Genomic DNA, 12,211 nt, shown 5'->3' with positions numbered 1-12,211 from the left:
CTTTATTACTGCACATATAGCGATAAAACTTTGTGAATATATATATTATGTCATAATGAACATATTTAAACAATAAGTAAAAAATCGCGAATTTTCCCTTTAAGTGCCAGTCTGCCGAATAATCAGGCAGTGGTGAAAACATGACCAAACAAACCCACCCTTTTGACATTGATTTCAGTTCATAATATGTAGTTATGCACAAAAATAACATTCATTTCCATTTTCTGTTCTGGTAATAGAAGATACAATTTGGTTGAAATGCACTAGAAAATATGGAATAAAGGGAGATAACTCTGTAATTTGCTATCATTCTAACCAATTTTCTAACCATGTTATTTGATATTACCAAACAAACACAAACGAAAGACTAATACTTTTAAACTCAGGATGATGGTTAGTATTGAATAGCATGATTAATTCGGTGGGTTTTTTCTAATCATGTTTTAATTTTTACCTAAATTGCCTGATTCTTACAAAGACTGGCACTTAAATAGAAATGATCCACTAGATATTGCCAATAACTAAATTTTTGATATCACTCAACACATATTCACTTAGAATTAGGTATCAAATACCAATTTACAGTACACCACAGCAATATACAGTACATTTAATTTCTCCATGCTATTATACCTTTGCTGTGTTATCTTTTTCTTTTGTTGGTTGATGAACATTTTCCTTAATTTTTTAATAAAAAAATCCAAAAATAAACAGTGGTTCTGCATTAGAAGTAAACATTAGATAATGGTTTGAGGCAAGATTGTAATCTAAATACAATAGTCATCCATTTTCTGCCCTTACATTGCAGAAGATACTTTGTAAAGCAGTTGTGTAGACAGTATGGAATAGACAATTACCAGACTATAGTGGCTAAAAGTGAATCAGGACTGTTACGATGGGTCAATCTACCAGAACTTAAAGGACGACAGGTAATAATGACAAATTAACATAACAATGGATTAAATCCATGAACGGTTCTTGTGTAACCCCTGTTTAACTATGTAAGGTTAAGAAGTAAAATATAATATTTAAAAAAAAGGCTTAAATCATGTCCAAAAACATTTCACAATTATCAGGGTCAAGTATCCAACACCTGAACACGGTCACTGGTTGATACGAGAACAGAACATCTGATTGAAGGGCCATATTGCTTTCAGTGCTCATTATATCATGGAAAACAAGATTAGATCTTAAACAGTAGCTGCATGGTTAAAGCTGAGCAGAATCTTGTTTCTCTGCAAAGAAACACATGCCTGACAGTTACAACAATATTTGCATATTTACATCATAAAGCTAAACCAAATATCAAAGAAACAGTTAAATGTTCATTTTGCACAAACACAAACAGTCTATGGAAAGTCAGTTGTTGAACAGGTTCATTTAAGGAATGACTGTAATATTTTTTCTGTCTATTAAGAAATAACATAAAAAATGTGGTGCACACTGAATAACGCGCATAGCGGGTTATTTAACAGTGTGCACCATATTTTTTATGTTATTTCGAATAGACAGAAAAAATATTACAGTCATTACTTATAATTTAATTATAAATTCCATTTTAAACCGTAGAAAACCATGAAAAAACGTTGATGACGTCACGGTCACATGACTAAATTATGTCCATGGGCTCATAACAAAATAACGTCAGCCAATCAGAAGACGTGTTACATCCAAAATTAAATTATAAAATTATAAAATTAAACTGCAGATAGATAAGCAAGAACTGATAAGCGGCATAAAACTGTTTTGAGCAAGAAAAATTATTCCTTTGAGAACTTATTGAAATTTGCAAATAATTTTAGAAACTTTAGTTTATCATGCAGGAAGCCTGTTTTTAAGAACTATTTGAAATTTACAAATAGTGTTAGTTATGCAGAAGACTTAAAAGATAATTTATTACAACAGGTTGAGGAATGCCATGATAGATATATAGTATTGGGAGATGACTACAAACAACTGAGAGAGACTTTAGTCAAAACATTGTTAAGTGGACAGATTGAAACACTGGAGAAGATTTTACTGGTATTTATATCATGTTCTATGTGGCTTTATTATAGTACAAGTAATTGGCTAAAGGTTCTTAAATAGTTACCAAGCAAAGTAAAAAAAAATAATTTAATACCCAACCTAGAAGCATTAGGTTTTTCCATCTGTGGGTCTGTTTGTGTGTTTGTTTCGTCCATTTGTTCGTCTGTCTGTCACGCTTCAGTTTTTGGTCAAGGTAGTTTTTGATAAAGTTGAAGTCCAATCAACTCGAAACTTAGTACACATGTTCGCTATGATATGATCTTTCTAATTTTAATGCCTTAGAGAGTTAAGACCCCTATTTCAAGGTCCACTGAACATAGAAAACGATAGTGTGAGAGTGGCATTCATATACTATGGACACATTCTTGTTTTTTTTTTGTAAAAAACAAATTTTGTCTGTAGATTTGCTTACTGTAATCCATAACTTATAGAGCAAAGAAAGAAAGAATGGCAAACTTATGTTAGCCCTGTAGATTTGCTTACTGTAATCCATAACTTATAGAGCAAAGAAAGAAAGAATGGCACACTTATGTTAGCCCTGTAGATTTGCTTACTGTAATCCATAACTTATAGAGCAGAGAAAGAAAGAATGGCACACTTATGTTAGCCCTGTAGATTTGCTTACTGTAATCCATAACTTATAGAGCAAAGAAAGAAAGAATGGCACACTTATGTTAGCCCTGTAGATTTGCTTACTGTAATCCATAACTTATAGAGCAGAGAAAGAAAGAATGACACACTTATGTTAGCCCTGTAGATTTGCTTACTGTAATCCATAACTTATAGAGCAGAGAAAGAAAGAATGGCACACTTATGTTAGCCCTGTAGATTTGCTTACTGTAATCCATAACTTATAGAGCAAAGAAAGAAAGAATGGCACACTTATGTTAGCCCTGTAGATTTGCTTACTGTAATCCATAACTTATAGAGCAAAGAAAGAAAGAATGGCACACTTATGTTAGCCCTGTAGATTTGCTTACTGTAATCCATAACTTATAGAGCAGAGAAAGAAAGAATGGCACACTTATGTTAGCCCTGTAGATTTGCTTACTGTAATCCATAACTTATAGAGCAAAGAAAGAAAGAATGGCAAACTTATGTTAGCCCTGTAGATTTGCTTACTGTAATCCATAACTTATAGAGCAGAGAAAGAAAGAATGGCACACTTATGTTAGCCCTGTAGATTTGCTTACTGTAATCCATAACTTATAGAGCAAAGAAAGAAAGAATGGCACACTTATGTTAGCCCTGTAGATTTGCTTACTGTAATCCATAACTTATAGAGCAAAGAAAGAAAGAATGGCAAACTTATGTTAGCCCTGTAGATTTGCTTACTGTAAGAGCAAAGAAAGAAAGAATGGCACACTTATGTTAGCCCTGTAGATTTGCTTACTGTTATCCATAACTTATAGAGCAAAGAAAGAAAGAATGGCACACTTATGTTAGCCCTGTAGATTTGCTTACTGTAATCCATAACTTATAGAGCAAAGAAAGAAAGAATGGCACACTTATGTTAGCCCTGTAGATTTGCTTACTGTAATCCATAACTTATAGAGCAAAGAAAGAAAGAATGGCAAACTTATGTTAGCCCTGTAGATTTGCTTACTGTAATCCATAACTTATAGAGCAAAGAAAGAAAGAATGGCACACTTATGTTAGCCCTGTAGATTTGCTTACTGTAATCCATAACTTATAGAGCAGAGAAAGAAAGAATGGCACACTTATGTTAGCCCTGTAGATTTGCTTACTGTAATCCATAACTTATAGAGCAAAGAAAGAAAGAATGGCACACTTATGTTAGCCCTGTAGATTTGCTTACTGTAATCCATAACTTATAGAGCAAAGAAAGAAAGAATGGCACACTTATGTTAGCCCTGTAGATTTGCTTACTGTAATCCATAACTTATAGAGCAAAGAAAGAAAGAATGGCACACTTATGTTAGCCCTGTAGATTTGCTTACTGTTATCCATAACTTATAGAGCAAAGAAAGAAAGAATGGCACACTTATGTTAGCCCTGTAGATTTGCTTACTGTAATCCATAACTTATAGAGCAAAGAAAGAAAGAATGGCACACTTATGTTAGCCCTGTAGATTTGCTTACTGTAATCCATAACTTATAGAGCAGAGAAAGAAAGAATGGCACACTTATGTTAGCCCTGTAGATTTGCTTACTGTAATCCATAACTTATAGAGCAAAGAAAGAAAGAATGGCACACTTATGTTAGCCCTGTAGATTTGCTTACTGTAATCCCTAACTTATAGAGCAAAGAAAGAAAGAATGGCACACTTATGTTAGCCCTGTAGATTTGCTTACTGTAATCCATAACTTATAGAGCAAAGAAAGAAAGAATGGCACACTTATGTTAGCCCTGTAGATTTGCTTACTGTAATCCATAACTTATAGAGCAAAGAAAGAAAGAATGGCACACTTATGTTAGCCCTGTAGATTTGCTTACTGTAATCCATAACTTATAGAGCAGAGAAAGAAAGAATGACACACTTATGTTAGCCCTGTAGATTTGCTTACTGTAATCCATAACTTATAGAGCAGAGAAAGAAAGAATGGCACACTTATGTTAGCCCTGTAGATTTGCTTACTGTAATCCATAACTTATAGAGCAAAGAAAGAAAGAATGGCACACTTATGTTAGCCCTGTAGATTTGCTTACTGTAATCCATAACTTATAGAGCAGAGAAAGAAAGAATGGCACACTTATGTTAGCCCTGTAGATTTGCTTACTGTAATCCATAACTTATAGAGCAGAGAAAGAAAGAATGGCACACTTATGTTAGCCCTGTAGATTTGCTTACTGTAATCCATAACTTATAGAGCAAAGAAAGAAAGAATGGCAAACTTATGTTAGCCCTGTAGATTTGCTTACTGTAATCCATAACTTATAGAGCAGAGAAAGAAAGAATGGCACACTTATGTTAGCCCTGTAGATTTGCTTACTGTAATCCATAACTTATAGAGCAAAGAAAGAAAGAATGGCACACTTATGTTAGCCCTGTAGATTTGCTTACTGTAATCCATAACTTATAGAGCAAAGAAAGAAAGAATGGCAAACTTATGTTAGCCCTGTAGATTTGCTTACTGTAAGAGCAAAGAAAGAAAGAATGGCACACTTATGTTAGCCCTGTAGATTTGCTTACTGTTATCCATAACTTATAGAGCAAAGAAAGAAAGAATGGCACACTTATGTTAGCCCTGTAGATTTGCTTACTGTAATCCATAACTTATAGAGCAAAGAAAGAAAGAATGGCACACTTATGTTAGCCCTGTAGATTTGCTTACTGTAATCCATAACTTATAGAGCAAAGAAAGAAAGAATGGCAAACTTATGTTAGCCCTGTAGATTTGCTTACTGTAATCCATAACTTATAGAGCAAAGAAAGAAAGAATGGCACACTTATGTTAGCCCTGTAGATTTGCTTACTGTAATCCATAACTTATAGAGCAGAGAAAGAAAGAATGGCACACTTATGTTAGCCCTGTAGATTTGCTTACTGTAATCCATAACTTATAGAGCAAAGAAAGAAAGAATGGCACACTTATGTTAGCCCTGTAGATTTGCTTACTGTAATCCATAACTTATAGAGCAAAGAAAGAAAGAATGGCACACTTATGTTAGCCCTGTAGATTTGCTTACTGTAATCCATAACTTATAGAGCAAAGAAAGAAAGAATGGCACACTTATGTTAGCCCTGTAGATTTGCTTACTGTTATCCATAACTTATAGAGCAAAGAAAGAAAGAATGGCACACTTATGTTAGCCCTGTAGATTTGCTTACTGTAATCCATAACTTATAGAGCAAAGAAAGAAAGAATGGCACACTTATGTTCGCCCTGTAGATTTGCTTACTGTAATCCATAACTTATAGAGCAGAGAAAGAAAGAATGGCACACTTATGTTAGCCCTGTAGATTTGCTTACTGTAATCCATAACTTATAGAGCAAAGAAAGAAAGAATGGCACACTTATGTTAGCCCTGTAGATTTGCTTACTGTAATCCCTAACTTATAGAGCAAAGAAAGAAAGAATGGCACACTTATGTTAGCCCTGTAGATTTGCTTACTGTAATCCATAACTTATAGAGCAAAGAAAGAAAGAATGGCACACTTATGTTAGCCCTGTAGATTTGCTTACTGTAATCCATAACTTATAGAGCAAAGAAAGAAAGAATGGCACACTTATGTTAGCCCTGTAGATTTGCTTACTGTAATCCATAACTTATAGAGCAGAGAAAGAAAGAATGGCACACTTATGTTAGCCCTGTAGATTTGCTTACTGTTATCCATAACTTATAGAGCAAAGAAAGAAAGAATGGCACACTTATGTTAGCCCTGTAGATTTGCTTACTGTAATCCATAACTTATAGAGCAAAGAAAGAAAGAATGGCACACTTATGTTAGCCCTGTAGATTTGCTTACTGTAATCCATAACTTATAGAGCAGAGAAAGAAAGAATGGCACACTTATGTTAGCCCTGTAGATTTGCTTACTGTAATCCATAACTTATAGAGCAGAGAAAGAAAGAATGGCACACTTATGTTAGCCCTGTAGATTTGCTTACTGTAATCCATAACTTATAGAGCAAAGAAAGAAAGAATGGCACACTTATGTTAGCCCTGTAGATTTGCTTACTGTAATCCATAACTTATAGAGCAGAGAAAGAAAGAATGGCACACTTATGTTAGCCCTGTAGATTTGCTTACTGTAATCCATAACTTATAGAGCAGAGAAAGAAAGAATGGCACACTTATGTTAGCCCTGTAGATTTGCTTACTGTAATCCATAACTTATAGAGCAGAGAAAGAAAGAATGGCACACTTATGTTAGCCCTGTAGATTTGCTTACTGTAATCCATAACTTATAGAGCAGAGAAAGAAAGAATGGCACACTTATGTTAGCCCTGTAGATTTGCTTACTGTAATCCATAACTTATAGAGCAGAGAAAGAAAGAATGGCACACTTATGTTAGCCCTGTAGATTTGCTTACTGTAATCCATAACTTATAGAGCAGAGAAAGAAAGAATGGCACACTTATGTTAGCCCTGTAGATTTGCTTACTGTTATCCATAACTTATAGAGCAGAGAAAGAAAGAATGGCACACTTATGTTAGCCCTGTAGATTTGCTTACTGTAATCCATAACTTATAGAGCAAAGAAAGAAAGAATGGCACACTTATGTTAGCCCTGTAGATTTGCTTACTGGTATCCATAACTTATAGAGCAGAGAAAGAAAGAATGGCACACTTATGTTAGCCCTGTAGATTTGCTTACTGTTATCCATGACTTATAGAGCAGAGAAAGAAAGAATGGCACACTTATGTTAGCCCTGTAGATTTGCTTACTGTAATCCATAACTTATAGAGCAAAGAAAGAAAGAATGGCACACTTATGTTAGCCCTGTAGATTTGCTTACTGTAATCCATAACTTATAGAGCAAAGAAAGAAAGAATGGCACACTTATGTTAGCCCTGTAGATTTGCTTACTGTAATCCATAACTTATAGAGCAGAGAAAGAAAGAATGGCACACTTATGTTAGCCCTGTAGATTTGCTTACTGTAATCCATAACTTATAGAGCAGAGAAAGAAAGAATGGCACACTTATGTTAGCCCTATAGATTTGCTTACTGTAACCCATAACTTATAGAGCAAAGAAAGAAAGAATGGCACACTTATGTTAGCCCTGTAGATTTGCTTACTGTAATCCATAACTTATAGAGCAGAGAAAGAAAGAATGGCACACTTATGTTAGCCCTGTAGATTTGCTTACTGTAATCCATAACTTATAGAGCAAAGAAAGAAAGAATGGCACACTTATGTTAGCCCTGTAGATTTGCTTACTGTAATCCATAACTTATAGAGCAGAGAAAGAAAGAATGGCACACTTATGTTAGCCCTGTAGATTTGCTTACTGTAATCCATAACTTATAGAGCAGAGAAAGAAAGAATGGCACACTTATGTTAGCCCTGTAGATTTGCTTACTGTAATCCATAACTTATAGAGCAGAGAAAGAAAGAATGGCACACTTATGTTAGCCCTGTAGATTTGCTTACTGTAATCCATAACTTATAGAGCAGAGAAAGAAAGAATGGCACACTTATGTTAGCCCTGTAGATTAATTAACAAAGTAATAATTGACATAGACAAAATCCTTGTAGATGTACTAGTGAAAAAAAACTTTTGAGTTCATTGATGATACTTTGAATAATTTTATGAGTGACTGAAATCTGTGGTTTTGTGATATATTTTACTATCACTCATTCAGAAGTTCACATATATGTATGCAAATTCTATATTCACAGAATCCTGGTAAAAAATGGCAGACTAGAATAAAGTTATTACTGACCATTCACAGAGAAATCTGCATGAAGAATGTATATGAGGAAGATCGGCAGAAATTAACTCTCAAAGTTTGTTTTTACTTCAATTGTAACTTTAATGATATTTTAAAAACATGAAATACTTTATCCCCATCAGTACCATTTTGATTTTATCATTTCAGATAAGACGTTCTAATGTAAATGAACTTGAATTGTAATATGTCTAACTATAACTGAATTATACTGTTATGAATTCTCATTTTTACATAAATACATTAGTGTTTGGAACGAATAATGGTCATTCAAAATATATACCTTCCTTACGTTATATAATAAAATTGAATATCAAAATTTTCAATGAATAATTTTTCTTTCTTAGGGAAAGACTGTTCTAAGTGAACACATAATGAACCATGCCTTGGTGAAAAATAAGGTAAGAGTATATCATACATATAACCTTTATTCACAAGGATAGTTTGTTGTTGTCAAATTATAAAAAAAATAATCAAATAACACCCCACCAAACTATGGTATTTTATAAAAAGAATGCAAAGACTTATTGATACTCTTGTAGTTCCTTGTAACATATATTCAAAAGAAAATTACCTTTTTAAAAACTGAACTTCAAAGACAAAATACCCTTTTGGAAAACACTTAACATTTCAGAAGATAATACAAATGAAAACAAAAAGAAATGTCATATTCCTGCTTTCATATCTTTAACAGGAGTTCACAGAGAGATTACTGAATAATTCTGTGTGGAAATATGGAGGAAACATAACCAAAGGAATGGATCTAGCAGAACAAAATATTTTCTGTCTGTTAACACATTATTTTACTCTGATGACAGAGATTCCAGGGGAGAGAACTCTACTGACACCACTGAAGAAAATAGCACTAGAGTCTGCCAGTATGGTGGTGAGTGTGGTCATGGCATTAATATCAAAACATAGATTTCCACATATTAAGTTGATTAAGTCTATGAAGTTGCTTAAAAGAATCTAAAAATCATTTGGTTAATACAATTCTCAGTAGGGATTTATTGTATTCTCCAACGTTTTTAAGAGTATGTGGTACAATGAGTTATATTCTAAATTTTTTCTCTAGTAAATTCTGTAAATATTTTAACATTTTATTCCTTTGAAATGAAATAGTATGTGTTATGTGTATGTATGGACTTTTGAGTCTGAAATAAAGATCATCCTATCTTTTATCTGTACAAATGGAAGGACCGGATAGTATGAATTTTAGTTTTGTTCAATCTTTTTCTTTACAGGGTTCATATTACCCCACTATGCCGCAGGACGACTTTATAGATTTACAAAAAGCTCTTGCTGCAGAAGAAACAAAAAACCCAGATGATTACGACCTTGCATTTTATAGTAAGTAGATGCCCCATCATATCTTACTAGCAAGTTTCAATATGTTTCAGACAGAAATCCATACCCATTGAGAAATGCTGTTCAAGGAAACCTCAAACTCCCTAAACCCAAAATAGAACTGTTTAAGAAAATGTTTATGTATTCTGGACCATTCTTGTGGAATAATTTGCCAATAATGTTAAGAAAATATTACAAATGTTAATTCTTTCAAATACAAAACAGCAGGTTATATATTGAAATCAACCTGTTGAAAGAAAAAAAAATTGAATACTGATAATTTCATCATGTTTATTTTTTCAGTAAGTTGTATTTAACATTAGCATCATACTTGACTTTTATACTTATGTATGCCATGTATATAATTGCATTTTTATGCCCCACCTACGATAGTAGAGTGACATTATGTTTTCTGGTCTCTGCGTCCGTTCGTTCGTCCTTCCTTCCGTTGTCCTGCTTCACAGACCTGCCAACTATCCCGATTTTCGCGGTATCATCCCGATTTTCATCCCTCAACCCGAATCCCGATATCGGGATCGTAAAACAAGTCAAAAACCCGATTTTCACAAAATATACCCGAAAAAATTATTTGTTACCGATTTTGAAGTTTTTCTGATCAATTTTTAAAAATCTATAATTTTACCTGGGGACATATTATGACAAGTTTATATTAACCCTGTGCTAATCAACGGTCACAACAGGTGTCATAATTTGTTGTTGCAAGTAATCGGATTACCTGATGGGTCATAACAATCCTCAAAATTAGTTAATATTTGTAAACAGAAATTCAGTCAGACGGCCTTTGATTTTTAACCAATTTATTATATAAGCACAATTTGCAACGTTTACCGTAGTTCCATGACAAAATCATATTAACTAAAAGATGAGAACAGTGTAATGAACTCTTAAAGGGAAATTCCGCGATTTTTTACTTATCATCTAATTATGTTCATCTTAACATAAAAAACACATTTGCAAAGTTTTAAATTTATATTCCTTCTAATAACGGAGAAAATCAAGTATTTGTAACTTTTTTGGTTGAATTCTCGAGTGGGTCGTGACGTATTAGCCCGATTTATTGAATTCTGGGAAAAAATAAAATCTGTTTAACTCTTATAGCTTATCGACAATATACGTAATTAAAAGCGCACAGCTGACGAATGGTCGAAGTTATAAACCACAATATAAGAATGAACGAAAGTGAATATGCATATATATACCGTTTTGTATTGATTGAATTAAACTCCTATAAAATTATCTCTAGTAAATGTTTTTGAATAAATTTAATTAATTATTGTTGAGATTTTTTTCATAAAATATTTATTGAACATTTTTACTGATATTGAACTGAAAATATTTCAGTTCTATTTACCGTTATTGTTTTGATAATCATTTCAATGCAACTAATGTGTGAGCAGAGTGTGTATATTATTTTGTAAAGGTCACTGTATATTTCTCGGCTTGAGGTCAATTCGTTTACCTTGTAGCTATTTAGCCGCAGGTGTGAGTTCAAGCGTACACAGGTATAATTATGTTGTTATTTGGAAAGGATAAATAGAAAGGATTAGAGTATATGCTGTCATGATGTTAATACACTAAGATTAAATACACGATGAGAATAAAGATACAATAATTAAATTGTGTAAATTAATTGAAAATAAAATTCAGATTCGTAATTCCGAAAGTGTATAAAAATAAAAGGAAACAATTTTTGATTACTTTCTTAGCGGCAATTGGCGTAAAGATTCAAATATGAAGCAAAAAATAGTAGTTTTAATCTTTAATAAAAACTAAATGCAATATTACCCAATTTGATATACCATTGTACATCTGTTTGATATCATTGACTTTACCGGAATTTCTTAACTTGTATTCAAATCTGGCTGTGTTTAAATGCTAATAAAACTATTGCAATTTTAAAGTTTTTAATTGACAAAAAAATACAACATACAACATGCATAATTTTTTTTTAGTTTCTTTTTAACATTTTATTCTTACATAATTAAATTCATTTGACAATCATTTACACGAATTTTTTGTGAAAAGAATATCAATTATCTAAGCTAAGGCATTATATCTTTTGAGGATTTTTGAGGATTTTTTTTTAAATTCTATGATAATAGTTGTACAATGTTGAACATGATAGCCGTCATTAATCCAAATAAGTAATACAGTAGTTGTAATAAAACTTATATTTTAGTCATGCATTACAGATATTGACGAATTTATAATAGTTCGTTCATACATCGTTGTTCATGAAACAATCATTATTAGTATACATGTAAGTTTCCTGACGTATAAGAGCCATTGAGGATGAGCTCCAGAGAAATCAGACTAGTTGCGTTTCGTTCGTTTGTTTGTTGGGAAAGATAGGAAATGCAACCGCTTGTACAGATAAACGACAGAATTACCATACAAGCATTTATAGTCAACACAATCAGAAAGAGTTCCCATCGTTAGACAGGGAATAT

The 12,211-nt window shown here is 32.8% G+C and overlaps 1 protein-coding gene across 1 annotated transcript in view; it reads left to right on the top strand.

The window, feature by feature from the left end:
* The window catches only part of LOC139525344 (E3 ubiquitin-protein ligase rnf213-alpha-like), a 147,683-nt gene that overhangs the window by 116,205 nt on the left and 19,267 nt on the right, over positions 1-12,211 (top strand). The window contains exons 71-76 of the mRNA XM_071320555.1: positions 809-929; positions 1,906-2,022; positions 8,344-8,451; positions 8,741-8,794; positions 9,088-9,279; positions 9,638-9,743. Coding sequence (XP_071176656.1) covers positions 809-929; positions 1,906-2,022; positions 8,344-8,451; positions 8,741-8,794; positions 9,088-9,279; positions 9,638-9,743 — 698 coding nt within the window. The remainder of the gene's footprint in view (positions 1-808; positions 930-1,905; positions 2,023-8,343; positions 8,452-8,740; positions 8,795-9,087; positions 9,280-9,637; positions 9,744-12,211) is intronic.

The sequence above is a fragment of the Mytilus edulis genome, chromosome 5 (genome assembly GCF_963676685.1).
Source record: "Mytilus edulis chromosome 5, xbMytEdul2.2, whole genome shotgun sequence".
In the NCBI taxonomy this organism is placed as follows: domain Eukaryota; kingdom Metazoa; phylum Mollusca; class Bivalvia; order Mytilida; family Mytilidae; genus Mytilus; species Mytilus edulis.
Note: the sequence above shows the minus strand (reverse complement) of the source record. Positions and strands in the feature narration are given on the sequence as shown.